Source organism: Solanum dulcamara, chromosome 7 (assembly GCF_947179165.1).
Source record: "Solanum dulcamara chromosome 7, daSolDulc1.2, whole genome shotgun sequence".
Lineage (NCBI taxonomy): Eukaryota > Viridiplantae > Streptophyta > Magnoliopsida > Solanales > Solanaceae > Solanum > Solanum dulcamara.
Genome location: NC_077243.1, coordinates 16,084,414 through 16,105,975, shown reverse-complemented (window position 1 = coordinate 16,105,975; position 21,562 = coordinate 16,084,414). Strand labels below are relative to the sequence as shown.

At 31.9% G+C, this 21,562-nt stretch overlaps 2 protein-coding genes and 1 long non-coding RNA gene across 3 annotated transcripts; 1 reads left to right on the top strand and 2 right to left on the bottom strand.

Moving 5' to 3' along the window:
* Window positions 1–12,447: 12,447 nt before the first annotated feature.
* On the bottom strand, window positions 12,448–13,101 carry LOC129894551 (uncharacterized mitochondrial protein AtMg00820-like). Its single transcript, XM_055970252.1, has 2 exons — window positions 12,926–13,101; window positions 12,448–12,751 (listed from the first exon to the last, which is right to left on the bottom strand). Exons 1-2 carry the CDS (start codon window positions 13,099–13,101, stop codon window positions 12,448–12,450), a joined length of 480 nt encoding a protein of 159 aa, XP_055826227.1.
* A 209-nt stretch (window positions 13,102–13,310) lies between these two features.
* Window positions 13,311–18,047, bottom strand: LOC129894148 (uncharacterized). The gene is made up of 3 exons (XR_008767631.1): window positions 17,965–18,047; window positions 14,434–15,089; window positions 13,311–14,114 (listed from the first exon to the last, which is right to left on the bottom strand). It is a non-coding gene; the product is annotated as an uncharacterized LOC129894148 (long non-coding RNA).
* Window positions 17,508–21,487, top strand: LOC129894147 (probable pectinesterase/pectinesterase inhibitor 61). Its single transcript, XM_055969688.1, has 3 exons — window positions 17,508–18,672; window positions 19,014–19,150; window positions 20,527–21,487. The coding sequence occupies exons 1-3, from the start codon at window positions 17,744–17,746 to the stop codon at window positions 21,222–21,224; spliced, it is 1,764 nt and encodes a 587-aa protein (XP_055825663.1). The 5' UTR covers window positions 17,508–17,743; the 3' UTR covers window positions 21,225–21,487.
* The last annotated feature ends 75 nt before the right edge of the window (window positions 21,488–21,562 follow it).

Below are 21,562 nucleotides of genomic sequence, written 5' to 3'. Positions count from 1 at the left end.
CAACATATAAAAGGCTCGAGGGTAGTAGTTCAACTACTTTAGGACTTCTAGCATTCAGGAGTGAACACGAGTCATGAGTTATGTCCGAAACTTATGAATGGAACTCCCTCTAAACTCATATCATATATCAATTCACTTACATTTAAGACATTCCAAAAGAAAGGAGAGATAGATTTTACGTATACTACCCTTCATCATATAAAAGCCTTAAAAGGCAATAACTCAACTATTATAGGAGTTCTAATACCAAGAAGTGGGTAAGAATTATGAGTCATGCCTGGAGTTTTATGAATGAAATTATCCCCATATTTCATATACAAACCACTTATGGCTAAGACATGCCAAGAGAAAAGAAGGATAGCTTCACATACTCATCACTTTCTAACGTATGGAAGGCTTGAAAAGCCCTAGTTATATCACCGTAGGATACCTTAAATAATTAATTCATGGAGCGAAATCGTAGGACTTACCTTCTTTCTTCCCTTGGCTGACGCTACTCTCTCTAGTTCTTAGGGTTTCTTTCCTTTTGTTTTAACTTAAAGTGGTTGATGACTTTGTCATCAATACACTTGTATATACATCCTTTAAGAGGTGACACGTGTCCAACCCTCATTGGACCAACCAATCCATGCCACCACTCCAAGGCTGCCACATGGCAGCGTGGGTCCCACCCCCAAGTAAGTGCATCACCTACTTAGTCCAAGTAGGTGCTACGCCTCTTTTTTCCTCTTCCATGGGTTCGTAATCTCATCTCACTTTAAGAGCATACATACTCCTTGCTACTTAAGCTCGACGTGTTCTCAAGTAGCTTAATTACGTAGGACATCCAAGTTTGTAGCTTACGCAAGTAGGTTGAGTACCACGACTCCTTATTTGGCCTCCAACTCCTTCCAAAGCCCTCTAGACCTATTTCCAACCGTCACTACGCACGTAGAACTTCATAGATAGCATGGATCACATGGCAATCTTTTAGGAAAAAAAATATGCTCCAATGTACAAAAGTACGGAGTATAACACTTATGTAATACATTTGATCCACTAAAAAAAAATTATCAACGTATTTTGTTCTCAGTATCTTTGATTAGTTTGATGTTTACTTTTTTAATCCAATGAAATACTTATGGTTACATGTACAAAGAGCATGCTGAGGGCCTACTACAAGTACTGCACACTTGCACTTCCACCTAAGCTTCTTCTTTATACTTTGAACCCCCTGAACAAAAATTTTGGCTCCGCCACTGTTTGCAACGTGCAACTGCATACATTGAGATTTAGAAAAAGAATATCATTGAAAGAAAAGCAGATCTTTTGATACTGAAGTATAATTCGAGTGAAGGGACAAAAATATATTTAAACTAGAGATAAGTATCAAAAACACATTTAAACTATCTCCTTTTTTTGAGTTTCATACCTAAATTATTGAAAGTGTGAGTTTCATATCTAAACTATCACTTATTAGTTTGAGAAATACACATATCTCTTTGATTACACTCTCATCATGATGTGTGTACACTCTTTCTTTTATTTATTATAAAATAAAATATAATATATATTTTACCTCACTCCACGACTTTCTTTCACCATACCCCCCCCACCAACAATTTTTTAGTTTTATTTTTATTTATTAAATATCTTTTATAATTTTTTTAAAAAAAATTCTAACCCACCCTACCTAACCCTCCGCTTTCAATTTTTTTCTCAATTTGTGTTAGATATATACATATGATTTTAAGAAAGTATTTTTTATTTGCCGCAAGATTTTTCTTAAAATAAAATTTTTATTTCTGTTATATTTGGTACGCAAGTAGAAAAAAATATTTTCCTAAAAAAAAAATAAAAAATAATAATATATATATAACACAAAACGAAAAAAAATATATTTTAAAAAATATAAACTAAGAGCGGAGGATTAGATGGGGTGAGTATACTTTTATTTTTTAAAAAAAATAAAATATTAATATTTTTAGGAAGGAGTAGGGAAGGGGTTAAGTATAAATTTTTTAAAAGTATAAAGAAATTAAAAAAATTTAAAAAATGAAAAACCTTGGTTTTTGGAGTTCGAAAGAGAAGGGGAAGAAGCGGGGTAGAGGAATTGGTTGAAGGGGATTGGGGGGGGAGGGGGGGAGTGAATAAGCAAAATATTTTAATTTTTTTAAAAAAAATAATTTCTTTTTAGGGATAGAAATACTATAGTACATAGCTTTTAACTAATATTAATAGTTTATTTAATTTTTGTCAAGGTGGAATATTTTATCCATGTAGAATACCACGTGGCAATGTTTTTTCATAAAAAAGAGAGAGAAGATAGTGTGTATTACACACGCCACTGAAGTGTGTTTCTCAAACTAATAAGTGATAGTATAGGTATGAAACTCACACTTTCAATAGTTTAGGTATGAAACCCAAAAAAAAGATAATTTAAGTATTTTTTTGACACTTATCTCTTTAAAATATTATGATTTTTGAGGTTCTTGTATTTATAGGTGTTTAATTCTTCTTTTTTTTTAATTTGAATTATCTATTATCAACTATTTATCAAAATACATTTTAACTATTAATTGTTTTCTTTCCTATCTGATATATTATCATCGTTTAAATAAGAAAAGTAAACAACAATTGAGATACATTTTAATAAATATTTAATGATAGTTAAAATAGGAGATTCGCATATCTAATAATTCAAATATAAAATTTAAAAAATTTGAATGCTTTAAATGTGTTTTTGATCGTTCCCTCGTATACTTATCTGCGGGACAGAAATAAATTAGCATACGAAGTTTCATGGGGCTCCAAGTGTCAAAGTTATATAGTTATAATTTTTTTTTTGAAAAAATTATCAAATTACACACCTTATATTTCTATATTTTTAATTATTCCCCACCATTTGTAAAAAATTTAAAAATTCTTCTGATACATACGAGTGACGCTGATCCTTTTCATGATACATCGCTAGTTGATACAAACCAAACACACAATGTATCAGTAAAACATAATTTTTACTGCTATTTTTGTTGTGTTCATGATATATTAGGTGTTATAAGCTGATTCATAAGTTTTATTGATATTATAATGTTTGATTTGTATCAACTAGCGATGTATCATGAAAATGACTTATGTATCAAATCGCGATGTATCAACGTCATTCGTATGTATCAAAAATCTGGAAAAAAAAAGAAAATTCGGATAATTATCAAAAAATTGGAATAAATTATAATTGAGCCTTTTCACCATGAAATTTAAGTAATCATCCCTAATTTTTTGCCACTCCTAGACAGCTCAAATTATTGATGTATGAAATTTAATTTGAAAGAAACATATTGGACAGGTGTTTCAATTTTATATGCAAATCCTTCTAAAACCTTTTTCTTCGTTAATGATGTAGCAGCTACCAAATATACCCAATGAACAATTCTAAATAGTTTAATTTTGTCCTCTATGACCATTTGTCATTATCGTTATGTTTCTTAATTTAAAAATATCATTTAACTAGTTAAATAATTTTAAAATATTCTTTTTACTAACCGTTGATTCAAAAACATAAATAAATGAATTTTTACATAACTATGACTCAATAGATACTATTATTTAATCAAAAGTAATGTAGAGAAAATACTTCTTATTTTTTAAAAAACAAGTAAATCCTTTAAGGAATATGTCCAAACCAAAAATATAATATATATATATATATATAGTATAATATAAATGAGTACCTCTCTGTCCTAATGTATGCGATTATATTATGATTTGAAATGTTATTATAGTTACAACTTATTTCTAAAGCCTTTCAATGGTAAAATCACTTTTTATGTAGTTTATGTTACTTTGTTAAATTTTATTTCAAGAAAGAGTTGAAGAATGAATATCCAAATTAGAAATAAAATCATATAATTTGACTAGCCTTTCATTTTATTAGGACGGTGGAGTATTTTTATCGAAAATTATACAAATTGAACCCATTAGATTAAGTATTTATTCAAATTAGATCCAACTCAAATTATTTATCGGACCTACAACCCAAAATATTTAACTGCTTGCCCCCTTGTTCTATTCACAGAATCATTGTTTCTTGATGCTTGATATCATCGGAGTATATAGATACTCTGATTGTATTTATATATTTTGATAGTATTCTTTTCACTGAAACAATGTTTGTTATATATATATACTTTAATGTTATCAAAGAGTAACTGAATAGTATTCTTTTTGATACCATCAGAGTGTATATATACTCCGATGATATCAAGCACTAAATGCGAATTAGCAGTTAAAAATAGAGGGGTATAAAAATAAAGAAATTACTGCTTGTAAATAGTTTCCCTTTTTGGGATCCAAGTATTATTTTCCCTATTTTTATTGATTCGGTTGGAACATACAAGTACCAGTCTACTATTAGTTAATCGTAATTAATACAAATTAAAGGAAAATGGAAGAAAGGTAATTAATTTTATTAGATTAGCGTTATATTACTACTAATTTTATTAGATTAGCGGTTATATTACTACTCAGATAGGAGGATGTATCTGCATTTATCTAAGAAGATGTAATTAATACAAATTAAAGTAAAATGGAAGAAAGGTACTTAATTTTATCTTAATTTTTTAAAATAATATTTTGTGGAATATTTTAACAAGAATGATCAATATTTTGAGACAAAGAAAGTACTAATTAAACTGAAGATATAGTTTCCTAATTCTTGTATCCAAATAACTATTTCTAAATTTAAGGTTAGAAGACCAGTACTCTAAAATCAACATAAATCATTCCCAATCAATTTAAACATGAACATATTTAGAAAAATAATTACTTCAAATAAAGAAATGGACAGCTCATCCACTTTTCTAGACAACTGTCAATTTCAAATAATTGCAATATACAAACAAGCGTTTTTGTTATTCATTCAACGTTTGGAACTCACATCACTCATCATAATCTAATTAATTTGATTTGCTCACCATATAGGACCTCTCTTCAGAGGTAGAATTCCCTACCAAAAGGAAAATTCATGTACAAAGTTTAAAATCGAGGCCAAGATGAATAGCTTTATCCATGGTACCATATTATAATATACAACAGCTAGCCTTAATTATTAGACATTAGAATATATATGTATGCTCCTTTTTTGAAATTAAATTAAAGACCTTTGGCAAAAAAAAAAAATTAAAATATTATCTTTTTCCACGTAGGTGGAAATTATAGCTTCCATAAGTTTTTATTCTTTAACTTATCCAATGTTGCAACTTGCAACATTATCATATTATCCACAAACAAAAGAGAAATAAAAATCAAAGTAAAGCTTTATTATATTATTCACAATTTGGCAGATCCCTTCATCAAATTTTTTTTGACATACACTTATTATGTATATATATTTTATATACTATAGTACGTAAGCAATAGAAAGACTAAAAAGTGATTATTCCATTTTGATCAACCAAGAGAATAAGAATATATCCAATCTAGCATAATGTGCTTTTTATCGTATGGCAAAGGCAAAGCTAAAGAGATAGGCAAGTCAATTAGCAATAGGTGTAAAAATGAAATTTATAATATAAATTAATGGGAATTTCCCTTAATTGTATATTTCAAAGGGAATATTAAATTTAATTAAATTAAATTAAAATGAGAATTCGACAGTGTTAAAATTAAAAGTATAAAACTAGGAGTGCATTTGGCTGGGTTTTTAACTTACTTAATAGACAATTTAATACTGTAATGATTAATGAGTAAAAAATTCACATAACCAACCAATAGGAAGGAGGGGGAATAAGAGAGTGAACTCATTAACACAGGAATTTTGTGAAAAAGTTAGGTATGTTAAAAAAAAAAAGATTTTAAAATGAATTTTTATTTTGTAAGGCACTTCAATATAAACGAGACAGTTTTCTTGAATGATATATTTTTAAAAATAGTTCTTTTTTCTGCTAAATATTATTGCATGTCCCAATTGATTCAACAATTGAATTATCGAACAAAGTCCATAATAAAAGTTAACATTAATATCTATTTTTATAATTTTTTGCTAGTATAAGCGTATAATCACTATATAATTTGTGTACACATTAATTATATATTTGTAATGTATTTATTATATACTGAATATATCGACAACAACTACAACTATTCAACTAAGCTGGTGAAAAATCCAGCTTAGTATCATCCCTCATCCTAAAACTTTACTCCGACTCCTTCGTTTCAATTTGATTGTTACTTATTATTTAAATGATTAAAATAAATTTTCTTTGATCATAAATTTCTCAGATGTTTTCAAAATATTATAAATTGTTAACTATTGTAATTTATAGTACTTTTTATGTAATTTTTAAATATGTCAATTTTATTATTTTTTAAAAAATGAATTCACATTATCATCAATTAATTTAACTCTCGTAATCTGAATCAAATCACATAACTCGAAACAAAAGGAGTAACTTTTAACTCTGGTAAAATATATGGAATGATAGTTATTTGACTATCAAGGTATCATGGAGAAAAAAAAAAAGATCTTCTAATTCTATAAGTCGGCAAGGTTGGTGAAACAAAAATTAGACTCCACCAAACAACACTTTTTTCGTTGATAAACTAACTTAAACATGGACTTAAAATCATTATCTGTTGAATATAAATTAAATACCACACATTAAATAATCAAATAACTCGAAAGTGACTAATGAATTTGATGAAATATTGATAAGTAACTAACCAACCATTCATGGGATTGGCTTCCCTATAGTGTCCCACCACTACATACAATTGTGTGACTTGCCCTATTTTGATTGTAACTTACACTCAATATTTTCAGGTACATTAATTATTTGTGTTATTAATATTACGCTATCTTAGCTAAGCCTCAGATCAGCTGTACTGGTCTTGTCCCTTTATTAATTTGTTATAAAATAATGTTTGGCTGGACATGGAATATACTTTGACACGTTAACAAAAATAATATCTGAAAATTCACGTTTTACTAGAACAGGGAAATACAACATACTACAAAGGAATGTGGTGCAACTGAGAATTTGACAGGTTTCGATTTTGAATTTTGGTAAAAATATAAGAGTTTAATTTTTATATGTTGTCAGTGTACTGAACTTTTTATATCATCAAGTAATTTTATTTTTTATATAATTATAATTTATGATTAAAACATATTAAAGAAAAATTGAATCCTAATCATAAAATTAAAATTCTTTCTTTTTCAACATCATTTACTACATTTTATGTTTTTCATGGTTTTCAGCGAAGTAATTTTTCAACACCAATTTTTTTTCACTACAGAATGTTATTTATTAAATTATTTTTATTTATTCTAAACATCATGGTAAATCAATCACTAAAGTAATTCTTCAACCCTCAAATATTATGAATCTTAAAAGGAATAATTTTTTATTGTCTCAAATATCTAATTTTTTGAATTTTTTTTATGTTCATTATGAATTGTTGTAGTTCCGTATGAATCAAACTGTTAGTAGCCATAATATTCCTAATTAACACTCTGACCCAGAGTTCTTCTTTGGTGTGTATCCTTAAAAGTGTGAGATAATTTTTTGTGATATCGTCATCATTATTGGTTATTACAATATAATCTCTGATTAATTTTATTTTGATTACTGGATTTTTTTTAAAAAGACTTCATTTTATTCTATCTTCCTGGTGGGATAATTTCGTTTTTTTTTATTTAGATCTCACAGTTTTTCACTTTATTGTGTTGCAATCGTAATGGACACTGAAAATTGCTATGAGAAGATTCTTGTGTAAATAAACATTACTTTCAATAATTGAAAAAAATAAATATAAATCATTCTTTCAAAAGAAGTTCCTGATAAATACAACACAATGAAGAATCTATAGAAAGGGAAGGGATCGTGGACGTATGGGTTCGAAAAAGTTTAAAAATAAATAAATTGAGGAGCTATGAATACGGGGGTTTTCAAGTGAGAGAGATTAATGAGAAAAATAAAAAGAATAAGTGTTTGAATTTTGAAAAAAGAAAATATTTAGAAAAAAATTGGTTACCGGTTGTAGCATTAAGAGAAAATAGTCAAATGCACCCCCAACCTATTGTCGAATTCTCAATTACACACCTATACTTTACGGGGGTCCTATTACCCCCTTAGACTATTTTAAAATGAAATTAATTTCACCCTAGATGCTGAGGTGGCAAAGAGAGTGTATTCACTTTCTCAAAGAGAGTGAGAGACAATTTTATTTTATTAAACTTTAACTTTACAAGTATTTTCCCTTTTCATATTAAGTTTCTGATTTTTTTAAAGATTATGTTACCTTTTACTTTTATTTATCTTTTCTTTTTTATTGTCTTTCTCTTCTTTCTTTTCTTTTCAACACTTCGCCGGATTTAAGTTGCCGGAAAATATGATCAACTCACTTCACCGTTCAGTTATCACTACTGTTATCTCCTTCCTTTCTTGTTTCAAAATAAATTTATTTTTCATTTTCACACTACCATTTTTGTTGTTACTAGGTCGGAACCTCCACCTTCTTTTTCCAGATCTAAAAATTTCCCGACTATCATTATATGTTGTTATTGAATTTTGAGTAGTAGTAGATTAAGAAATGTTTAAAATTGAGACCGACAAATTAGTTGCGTTCTAAAAAAACACATTTTGTTGACGATGACCATGATAACGAGATTAAAAGTAGCAAAAATAATTTTTATACTGCAAATCACAAATTTATTTTGGGCAGCCTCAAATTCGATTTAGCAATATTATCATTACCCGTCGGATGAAACTTCACTAAAATTATATAAAAGTAAATAAATAGAAAAAATAGAAGAAAACAAGAAGAAGAAGGAGTGATGAGAAGAAGGTAATGTGCTCCTTGGTTTCATATCAATGGAGAAAAAAAATTGTGAAAGAAAAGGAAAAAAAGATAAAAAAAGAAAGAGAAAACGAGAAAGGGATATATAAAAGGAAAAATAGAATAAAGACAATAAATAATAATTTTTTAATAAAAATAATATAATATTATGTGGGAGGGCACGTGCAGATAAATTTTTAATACAAATCTGGGTGTGAGTTTTTTAGTGGGTATATATTATACTTTTACAAAGTTCAGGAGGTAATAGGACTCTCGTGAAGTATAAATGTGTAGTTGAAAATTTGGCTATAATTTGGAGGGGCTTTTGGCTATTTTCTCCAAAATTTAAATTCAAAATATAATTTTATCCTTTATAGGAAGTGTTTCCTTCAAATGGGTCATATAAGGTATGAATTTAAATTAATTAAATTTTAATACGAATATCAAATATCGAATGAAAAAAAAATAAAAAATGATGATGCATTGACCCTTGCCTCAATCATTTTTGTGCACAAGTAACTCGATTATCCAACGAAAAGACGAGTTAAATATAGTTATTTTAAGAGAATTCCGATTTTTTAACTTCAAAAATATTTTTTGTTAATTACATTTCAATAAAATATTCTAAATCTTTAATGGGCATAAACTAGCTGCCACCGACCTGTTGAACCTTTTTCCACTTTTGCATCTTTTTCCCTATCTTGGTTTAATTTTGCTCTAAGAAAAGCACTTCAGTAATTAGTGGGTTCTTTCTTTCTATCAAAAGGGAGAAATGAACTTTTGACAACTTTAAAATAGTCAGTTTTGGGATGAATTCCTTCTGTATTAAGAGAGGATTCGAATCTTGAATTAAGAAAGCATCGATATGCACGCGCGTGCATATATATATATATATATTATCGTCTTGTTTTTGGTGTCCGCATGATTATATTTATGTTCGATTAATTTAAATTTGCATCGTATAAAATTTATTAAAGTAGCAATCTTTATTAAGAATATTTTCATTCAAAGATTCAAAACCAAAATCTCTATCTTATTCATTTCACCACACCTCCATAGTCGACTAGTCATGGGTACACACAATTGCCACAAAGAGCAGGGGCGAAGTCAAGTAGCGCCGAGAGGTTTATCAGAATGAAAGATACATTGTTAATTATTTTTCTATGTATATATACTAGATGTTGAATCTATTTGACTTCTTAATGTGTTTATTACTTTTTCATACTTTGAGCCGGTTTAATAAAAATTCCGACTCTGTCAATGAGAAGTTACCATCAAAAAGCCACCTAGCTATCGACGTAACAACATCTAAATTATGCAAGAGATTGGGTAAAGTATGAGAAATCATATGCTTAAAGTTTGGGATCAAAAGATTATAAAGAATCTCATGCCCACTGAGTATACTAAACTAAATCCTTCCTACCTTACCCACTTCCCCTTCAACCATGAAAAGAAGCATTTATAAAGCTCATGAAGGAAAAACAAAACAAACAGTTTTAAGTGGCAGAAGAAAATTACATAGTCCAAATAAACAAGTGTTTTTGTCTCTAAAATAAATTGTAGTATTTACATTGCAAAAAGGATACTTAGAAAGTCAAAATTAGTCAATATCATACAAAATTCTTTTCTATTAGTTGACAAAGAATTAGCCCTTTAAAATAAAAATAATTAAGAAGACCATACAGAATGTGTTTGGGATTATTTTGTTTTAGCTGGTTGTTGTATGAAAAAAGTTGAATATTTAGTCAATCATACAATACTAAGATATATGTTTATTTATGTAACTACTTTTATAGTAGTACTTTACAAGAGACATATATAGCACATAGAAATATCAACGGTATCGGAATCTCAAAACATAGAGGCTGAAAAAAGGAATCTAACAACTCGGAATACCAACTAGTACTTCACCCGGTCTTATTATTATTATTATTTTAAAATTTTAAAATATAATTAATTAGTAGTCCACTAGTTTTGTTTTTATCCTTACAAATATGAAAGAAACATTAAATTATTTTGGTATAAATTATCCCGCCAGTATAAATGGTGGGATAAATAATTGAAGGATTATCTAATACCTCTAACCAAACGTAAAATAAAATAATCATGTATGTTATCCTAAATTATTATACATTGTATCTCACATCAAACGACTATTAAGCTACAAGCTGGAACATGTTAGCAGCCATGAAAGATCTGTTCTAACTCTGAGGATCAACTTTTATGATTGAAGAATATAGAGAAAAGAAGAAGAAGAAAATCTGGGAATGAACACACTTATTCCATTACCCCTCTTGAGATACAACTCTTGAGATACAACTCTTGAGATACAACTGAGTACATTATATAGTGAGATATCTAACTAATTCACAGTAACTAACTAACAAACTCTAACAAACTTTATAACAAAATATCTTAATTGGTTAATGGCTAATTTGCCCTATCAATAGTAAGTTTGAGTTGGTTTTCACTACTCAACACCCCTCTTCAAGCTGATGGTCTAACCAGGTCTTTTACACCAAGTTGTTCTAACAAATATTCATGGTGTGCCTTTCCCAAACTTTTGGTTAGAATGTCAGCTAGTTGATCTTTGGTAGATATATGATTAGTTCTGATCACTCTTTGTAGAATTCTTCTACTTACAAAATGACAATCTATGTCTATGTATTTAGTCCTTTCATGAAAGATAGAATTTGCAGCAATTTGTATTATTGCCTTGCTATCACACATTATTTGAACAGGAGTTTGTACTTTAACCCTAGTTCCTTGAATAAACCAGTCAAAAAGGTGATTTCAGCAGATGTTGATGCTATGCTTCTAAACTCAGCTTTTGCTAAACTTCTAGACACTGTCTCTTATTTTTTGGACTTCCATGAGATCAAGGCTTCCCCAAACTTCACCAGATAGCCAGTCACTGACCTCCTAGTTTGTAAGCATGCTTTCCAGTCTGATTCACAATAGGCAGTTAGGGTATTTGTAGATTTTGCAGGCATAAAAAGTCCAAGTCCAGGTAATCCTTTGACATATTTCACAACTCTCAAGGCTGCCTCTATGTGTGAGACTTTTGGACTATGCATGAACTGACTCAACACTTGTACTGTGAATGCTAGGTCTAGTCTGGTCATAGTCAGGTATAACAGCCTCTACTAAGTCCTGCAACTTATAATGAGCTTCAATAAGATCCACTAAGTCCCGATTCTTCAATGAGCTCCAAGGCATACTTTCTTTGAGACATTACAATTCCTTTCTTTGACCAGGCAACTTCTATGCCTAGGAAGAACTTCAGCTCACCAAGATCCTTTATCTTGAACTTGGTTTGCAATTCAGCTCTTGTTTGACTGATCAGCTTGTGGTTGCTTCCTGTAACTATGAGATCATCAACATACACTAGTATAATTGTGATATCACTCCCATCATGCTTGGTGAATAGTGAGTAGTCAAAGTGACTTTGTTTAAAGCTCATGTCTTCCAAGGCTTCAGTTAGCTTCCTATTCCACTATCTGGGAGCTTATTGAACTGGAGTTTGTAGACCTTGTTAGAGTCCCCCTGTCTAGCAAACCCATCAGGAAGTTTCATGTACACCCCGTCTAGAAGATCTCCATTCAGGAAGGCATTATGGACATCCATCGGTTAGAGGAACCAATCCTTGGAGGCTGCAAGAGTAATGATTGACCTCACAGCGACTATCTTGGACACAAGAGAGAATGTTTTTGTGTAATCTACCCCCTCCTTCTGGCTGAACCTCTTAGTTACTAGTCTAGCCTTAAATCTTCCCACCTCACCTGAGGCTTTGTACTTGACTTTGAAGATCCATTTACAACCTATAGGAGACTTATTTGGAGGCAAGTCTACAACACTCCAAGTATGATTGTCCTCAAGAGAAGCAATCTGCAGCTGCATGGCCTCAACCCATCTAGGATCAAGAGAAGCCTCCCTGAAGGTCTGAGGTTCATAATGAGAAAAGTAGGTTGATAAAGCATTCTTGTAGGAAGGGTTGCCATTATCATGAGTGACAAAGCCAGATATAAGATAGGCATAGTTGGATGTCCCTTAAGTGATGGTGATATAATGTTGCAACCAAGAAGGAGGCCTGTTTTGTCTAGTAAACCTTCTTGCATCAGGCATTAATGGTGATAAATCAGAGAGATGAGGCATAGAAAGTTTGGGAGTAGTTGTATCTGAGACCATTGAGATAGGTGGATACACCTCTGAGATAGGTGAATCTGAGTTGCCAATGTGGACATCAGAAGATAACAAGTCTAGGACTGGAAAAATTGGAGACATGGAACCTTACATGTGTTTGAATGGAAATATGTCCTTCTTAAACACCATATTTTTGCTCACAAAGAATGATTTATGAGATAGATCAAAGAGCTTGTATCTTTTTTGTGATGGTGAGCATCCCATAAGAACTGTAGGTATTGCTATAGAGGCAAATTTGTCAAATACCTTGGGACTAGATGCATAACACATACATCCAAATACTCTAAGATGGCTCAAAAATTAGGAGAGTGTAAGTACAATAACTCATATGGAGTTTTGTGCTGAATGACCCTCGAAGTCTATTAAACAAATAGACTGTAGTGCTTACACATTCACCCCAAAACTTTAAGGGTATTGCTGACTGAAGCCTTAGTGACCTGGCCATTCCAAGAATTATTTTGTGTCTCCTGTCAGCTACTCTATTCTACTAGGGTGTATATACACAAATGGTTTGGTGATGAATACCAAATTCAATGAGAAGACCCTGAACTTCATTACTGAGAAACTCACAGCCATTATCAGTTCTAAGAGTTTTGACAGATGAAAAGAACATATTCTACACTTTATTGATAAAATTTCTCAATACTACAATAGTTCAAACTTAGAGTAGGTCAGAAATATCCAAGTAAACCTGGAGTAATCATCTACTAGAGTTACAAAATATCTCTTATCATCATAAGTGGGCACTTTATATGGACCCCACACATCACAATGTAACAACTCAGATGTTGAATGGGATCTAGTAGTATTAATAGAAAAGGGAAGTTTACGCATTTTGGCTAAAGGACAAACAGTGCAGTGAGGAGACATAATATGAGCTAAGTAAGATCATTATGTTTGCTTAGTACTTCAGTCGGAGCATGTCCTAGTCTTAGGTGCCACATGTAATTTGAACCAGTGAGTTGGCTAGTTGTGTTATTAGGCTGATGTTAAAAGGAGAAGCAAGACTGAGATTGAAACATTGAGCTGCCCTTCAACATATAGAGGCCTTGTTGTTCCCTTCCGGTCCCCTTCACCTGTCTAATGTAGAGATCCTGAAAAATATAAAAATTGAGAAAAATATTATTGAACACTATAACTCCTTAGTTAGTTGGAAAACTAATAGGAGGTTGTATTTAAAATCAGGTATGAATAACACATTGTTGATGTTCTAATTATTAAACACACTAGAATTTCCTATGTGAGATACTAAGACTACATTCCCTATTGGAAATTACATTGTGTTCCTGTCCTTGTAAGGAATAGCTTGACAGTCTTTCAGCATTTTCAAGCTTTATGTCATGTAATTGGAGGCACTTGTGTCTGTTATCCAATTGGTATTAATGTAATTGGTTAGTAGAGAGATCAGGATACCTGCTGCAACAGTGCTAGAAGAAGAGCCATCAGGAGGTCCTTTGTTCACTATATCAACCACCCGTTGGTATTGCTCAGAAGTGAAGTAAGGTCTGACTTGATTGGTTAGTGAATCTCTGTTGCTTTGCTGAAGTCCAACTTGCTGCATTTGAGGAAAGATTCTTAGATGTTGCATGGGCATATGAGATTCATATGATGGAGTGTATCATTGTGATACAAATTGCTGCATTGGCATTTGATGGCCTATATGTTGTGGCAAATGACCAAAGGTAGGCCCACTTATTCCTGCTCCTTTGGTGAACACATCAGCATGATTTCCATAGAAATTTGTCTTACCTCCAAGATTAGATTGGTGTTGTGATATCACAACCTTCTTTTTCTCTTCCAGTCTGGAGAATAGCCAACAATTCTGTAGCAGTTGTCTCTTGTATGACCTTTATAACCACAGACTTCACAGATCACTTGAGGCTTCTTGCCTTTGGAGCTTCCACTAGATCCTTATGAGAGAACCTACCATTGCTTAACAATACAACTCCATCTCCATTGTTACTGATTTGAACTGTTTGTGTGAAGTTTGCTAGAGTTCTCTGACTCTCCTGATCTACCAGCATTGAGTATGCTTTGTTGAGACTTGGAGTGATACTCATCATCATGATCTGAGTTCAAGATTGAGAATAGGACCCATTCAATCCCATAACGAACTAAAGCAACCTCTGATATTCAAAGTGTTGAAGGTAGCTTTGAGATTCTAAACATGAGCACCCTGGACAAGGCATGATAGCATCAAACTCATCCTAGAGATCTCGCAGCTTAGAGAAATAGTCTGCTACTGTCACTTTTTCTTGTGTGAGAGTGTGAATCTCTCTCTAAAGAAACAACACTCTCGATCCATTTACCTTATTGAATCGTTCCTTTAGGTCCTCTCACACCTTGCTAGCATTTGATGCACACACAACACTGCTTAACAGTCCTGGTCTTACTGAATTCATGATCTATGAGAGTACTATTGCATTCACTTTCTCCCACTGATCATGGTACATTGGTGGAAATTGAGACTTAGGATACCTACCATCCACAAATCCTAGCTTACTCTTGCCTAGCAATCCAATTCTCATAAATCGACTCCATAGTGCATAGTTGTCAGATCTCGTTGATTGAAGTGAGATGAGAGAACTACCTGGAGTGTCTATTGGCTCTAAAAAAGAGAGGATGATTGTGGTCTAGCAGAGGCACTACTTGAACCATTGGTATTGGATGGACATTGTCTCCATTGGCACTGGTTTGTTCATCTTCGTTTTCCATTACTGTTGTAGATCCCCAAAGACTTGAGATCTTCTGAGATTAGCTGGTTCTGAGGATGACTCGCACTTTAGATCAACTGTGAAGACTCTGATACCATGTTAGAAGCCATGAAAGATCTATTATAACTCTGAGGATCAACCTTTATGACTGAAGAATAGAGAGAAAAGAAGAAGAAGAAAATCTGGGAATGAACACTCCTATTCCATTCCCCTCTTGAGATACAACTAAGCACATTATATAGTGAGCTGTTTAACTAATTCAAAGTAACTGACTAACTAACTCTAACAAATTTTATAACAAAATATCTTAATTGGTTAATGACTAATTTGTCCTATCAATAGTCAGCTTGAGTTGGTTTTCATCACTCCATAGAACAGGTCAAAAAAAATTCCATTCAAAAGTATTCTCCTCCTTTCCAAAACGAATCACGAATGTCAGAGTCAGTTTTAGTACGATTCAAATATTTATTTATAATTTCTTTTAAATATAAAATGTACTACAATAAAAGTATTGTAGGAGTATGCTTTTTAATACATCGGAAATAGCACTAAGCTAATATTTTATATAATTACGAAAACTTAAAGACATTATGGAAACGGCAGGTAAACAATTTTTTTCATTTTTTGGCTCAGTCAAACAATTATTATGTCATATTAAATGGGAAATATCGAGTACTATATATAAGTGAATGCCTTGGTTCGAGTTTTTTTGGATGCGGATTCGTCTTTGTTAAAGAACGGTTCACCTCCCAATGTGAATTTTTTTTACGCGAATCTGAATTTAGTCGGACTCCAATGTTCAAGAAGAGAAAAAAAAAGAGAGAATTGACACTCCTTGTAGGCTTGAATTCTGAACTGGCCAATGTTGGAGGAATTCAATCAGTTACTTCACCGTACTTTTCCAAAGTACATTCTATTTTGATACTCATTGTACTTATGTATTTAGAAACTTTAAATTCATTTTTTTTGTTAAACAACTGGCATCAGTTATGTAGATCCCAAAATAAATTATTTCTTGTTGTTCTTACTTTCTAGTCCAGTGTTTTTTTGTTTTTTTTTTATAGTTAAGAGAATTCTTTTAAATGCCTTTTTGAAAAAAAAAATCATTCTTGATAGTTGAGATTAAGTAGGCATGGGGATTACATAATTATAGTATGTACATACAAAAAGTAATACAATCTTAACTGTGTTTGGTCCCACTTCATCCTCAAAAGTCATAAACTAATGACTAAAAGTTCATTACCAATAATTATACTTTCTAAATCAATCAATGTGATCTTTCATCCGTCATTTAAACTTGAAACCTCAAAATAAATATTAAACCTTCTAAACTACTGAATCAATACCTAATCATATATTCAGAGAATTCAAAATTTTTATATATACATAAAAAATAGTTTAAAATTACCTTATATATACCATGTAATTTTTTATCAAAATATTTACTTGAACACTGTCTCGACCCCTTATATCCGTCTTTGCAACTCAAATATATAAAAAGAGGAGGAGGGAGTAGTAAGGAATTATAGATTAGTTAACCAATGGATTATTTCTAATGAAGTAACTAAACTCCACTAGAAATATTCTTCCTAAGAAAAAGCAATAAAGTACTACTACAACTTGCTATTCGTCATTCTTAGCACTAATGTAATGTATGAATGGATAAAGAAAACAAGTGCTGAAAGCTACTTACGTATTTCTATTTTCAAATGTATAAAAATGAAAAGTTTTGATTAAGAATGAAGAAATCTCGTTATAAATTCTTCTGCTCATGGGAACTATGCTCCTTTAACTAAGTAATCACTACAGTCATACACTACACTATAAGTCGAAGCCAGCTAATTTTCTCTTCTCCCTTAAGACATCGACTTCACACCAACCACTAAAGAATAATTTCTTCTTAATTTCCATACTCACCGCCCAATATATACTCACAAATTCCTCCTTTTCTTCCCCACACTCTTCCACTCACTAACTTTCATTTTTCTCATTTTCATTCAATTCATAAAATGGGCTATGGCCGTCTAGGAAAATCGGACCCCGGAGAAACCTCCGGCAGGGTAATAATTCCAATTCCCAATCCCAATCCCCGGAGCTCTAAGATTAAAATCCTAGTAATTTTGGCCACTGTACTTCTAATTGCTTCTGCAATTTCCGTTGCGGTTTTGGTAGCTGTTAAGCACAAGGCCGGAAATCGAATCGATAAACCAAGTCAAGCTATGGCGCGTACCTGTAGTCGTACTCTGTATCCATCTCTCTGTCTCAATTCGTTGATTAATTATCCTGGAGCTAGCTCTGCTTCTGACAGTGACCTCGTTCACATTTCCGTCAATTTAACTCTTCAGCGATTTGGTAAAGCACTTTACATAGCTTCCGATATCAATAACCTTCAAATGAACCCTCAAATAAGATCGGCGTACGACTCTTGCCTTGAATTGTTGGAAGAATCAGTCGATCTTCTCTCAGACTCTTTAACATCTGTTTTCTCCGGCGATGGAGATACTCCGACGGGATCTACACAGGACGTGATGACGTGGCTCAGCGCAGCTCTCACGAACCAGGACACATGTACCGACGGCTTCGTCGACGTCACCGGGAATGTGAAGGATCAGATGTTGGCGAACCTCAAGGACTTGTCTGAATTAGTGAGTAATGCTCTCGCTATTTACGCTGCCGCGAATGGCGACGATGATTTCTCCGGGATTCCGATTCAAAATCGTCGGCGTAGATTGATGGAATTTGAAAAATATCATGACGAATTTCCAAAATGGATGTCTCGGAGAGACAGAAAATTGCTAAACAAATCAGTGTCAGCAATTCAAGCTGATATAATTGTGGCGAAGGACGGTACCGGAACGGTGAAGACGATAGCGGAGGCGATAAAGAAGGTGCCGGAAAAGAGTAGTCGCCGAACCATAATTTACGTCAAAGCAGGAAGGTAACAAGTAGTTGGAAAAGTGAAAAACTTTTTGATTCACTTTTTGGTAACGTATCTAATTCCCCTTTTCAATTATATTTTTAAGAATAAAAAATAAAAATCACTTACGTGGCATAGTAAACCTTTTCTTCAATTCTTTGTCGTAATCATTAACCAATTTCCCTTGTTTTAATCATTTTATTGTACTATAATTACATCTTCATTTATGGGTGCACTTGACTCGAGTTTATTTTTTTTGTTACCTAATAAGATTATATTAAATATATTATTGTAATATTATACTATAATTACTTTTTTAGAGTTATTTTATTTATTATATTATAATAATAAATAAATGACAGGTATGAAGAAAATAATTTGAAAGTAGGGAGGAAAAAAATGAACGTGATGTTCATAGGAGACGGGAAGGGGAAGACGGTGATTACGGGAGGAAAAAGTATATCCCAGCATATAACAACATTCCATACTGCCTCCTTTGGTAAAATTCTCACTCCTCGATATTTCGTTTATTTTATTTGTAATATTTTTTTTTTTATGTACGCCTTTTTTTTTTTTATAAAAACATATTACAGCTATTTATTTAAATTGTAATGTATTATTATTATTATTATTATTTTCTTTTTGTCATATTAATTTTTCTTAATATTAATTGCGTAAAAAAGGAAATTAATAATTAATTATGTCTTAATTTTCTGAAATAATAGGAATAGTAATTACTTCTTTAGTTTATGTTTATTTGGTCATGTTTGACTTGACACACTTCTTAAAAATAATTTTAAAATGATAATTTTGTCATATCACTCTTAATTATTATAAGTCATTTCATTGATAGAGAAATGAATAGTACTTCATAATAAAAGTAAAATAATAAATTATATCTTGATTTTCAAATAAAATCAGACATTTTTTTTAATATTATGGATAAGTAAAAATGGATGAAGAAAATAGTTTGAATTTTTTCTTTATCAGAAAGTAATTTTGGAATAGTTGCTTTTAGTAAGCAAGGCAATTAAAATGGACCAAAGAGTGTATTTTATCTTTATGTTTAATACATAGTCAAACACGTTAAATTTGTTGGAATATTTTATTTAGATATTTAAATTAAGTCATATTTCAATTAAATATCTTATTTTTTAAAAAATAATTTACACATGTTTTTTCAATTAAGAGGTTGATCATGTAGTAGACCTATTTTTATTTTTGGCGTTGCGTGAAATTAAAATTTTGGAAACGTTAGGCACGGGCAATAGTGGATGCAGAGCATGTGGTAGAAAATGCCCGTGCATTTGATGGCGTTGAATTGTTATAAGTTAGGAGTATAACTAAATCCCAGTTAATTAAGTCTCCTAGCTTAGCCCTCTGCACTTCTTCCGTCCTTTAAAGTGGCCCACCTCACCCAAAAAGTATTTAGGGGCTGGAAATTTTACATGTCCAATCCCATCTCATTTATTACATGCAAAATCTATCAAGGATAGCGATATGACCTAACTAATTTGGTGGTCACAATATAAAGAGGGAATATCGCTATTGTAGTAGGATCATAGATCGAGTCATGACTCATTGCCCATGTCCTTTGATTTCTCTACCTTTGTGTTTAACTTGATTATTTTGTACACCTCTAATATCTACCATAGAGATGTTATATATGTTTGGGGGGAGAAAAACCTCGTTTTTGGTATAGCGGGCCCCTCGTGAGAGGCTCGCAAAATAGGATATTAGCTCAGTGATATAGCACGCCCTTGATTATTGTGAATGAAATAAATACAGTGTTATGTTATAGTGAGTTAATTACTATACATACAAAAATGCTACTATTTCAGTAAAATTTATTTAATTTATTAATGAACAATGCAGCTGCAACTGGAGCTGGTTTTATTGCAAAGGATATGACATTTGAAAACTATGCTGGACCGAACAATCATCAAGCAGTAGCCCTACGTATCGGAGGTGATCATGCTGTGGTTTTTCGCTGCAATATTATTGGATACCAAGACACTCTTTACGTGCATTCACAGCGCCAATTCTATCGCGAATGTGATATATATGGGACAGTGGATTTCATTTTCGGCAATGCAGCAGTTGTCATCCAAAACTGCAACATTTATGCTCGAAAGCCCATGCCTAATCAAAAGAATACCATCACTGCCCAAAACAGGAAAGACCCTAATCAAAACACTGGCATTTCAATCCATGCTTGCAAAATCGTGGCAACATCTGACCTCGAGGCGTCCAAAGGAAGCTTCCCTACATATCTAGGCCGACCATGGAAGATGTACTCACGAACAGTTTACATGTTATCGAACATGGGTGATCATATACACCCGCGTGGTTGGCTTGAGTGGAATGGTAATTTCGCGCTGGACACATTGTATTATGGTGAATACATGAACTTTGGGCCAGGGGCAGCTTTGAGGCAACGCGTTACTTGGCCAGGGTATAGGGTGATCAAGTCTGTCGAGGAGGCCAGCAAGTTCACCGTCTCAAAGTTTATTTATGGATCGTCTTGGTTGCCTTCAACTGGGGTGTCTTTCTTGGCAGGGCTGAATACTTAAAAGGAAGGTATAAAATATATAAATATCAAACAACTACTCCAGAATGGAGATTTATGGTTTTTGCAGTTGGTATATAAATAAGTATGTCCCATTATTATTTAATTTTCAAAGTGCAATAAATTATAAGCTGTTAAGTTGCAATTTGCTTTATTGGTGAACTGACTAAAGAGAGAGATGCCTCTCCATTAAATGACAAATGTTGTAGTTTCCTTTTTGTTGTAAATTAGAACATATTACATACTAGTAAAAAGTTATTGGTTCAATTGAAAAGGTGCCAGTTTTACATTAAATTCTATTGATTGAGTTTCAAAATTGATGGTGACTTTTGTGGATGTGTA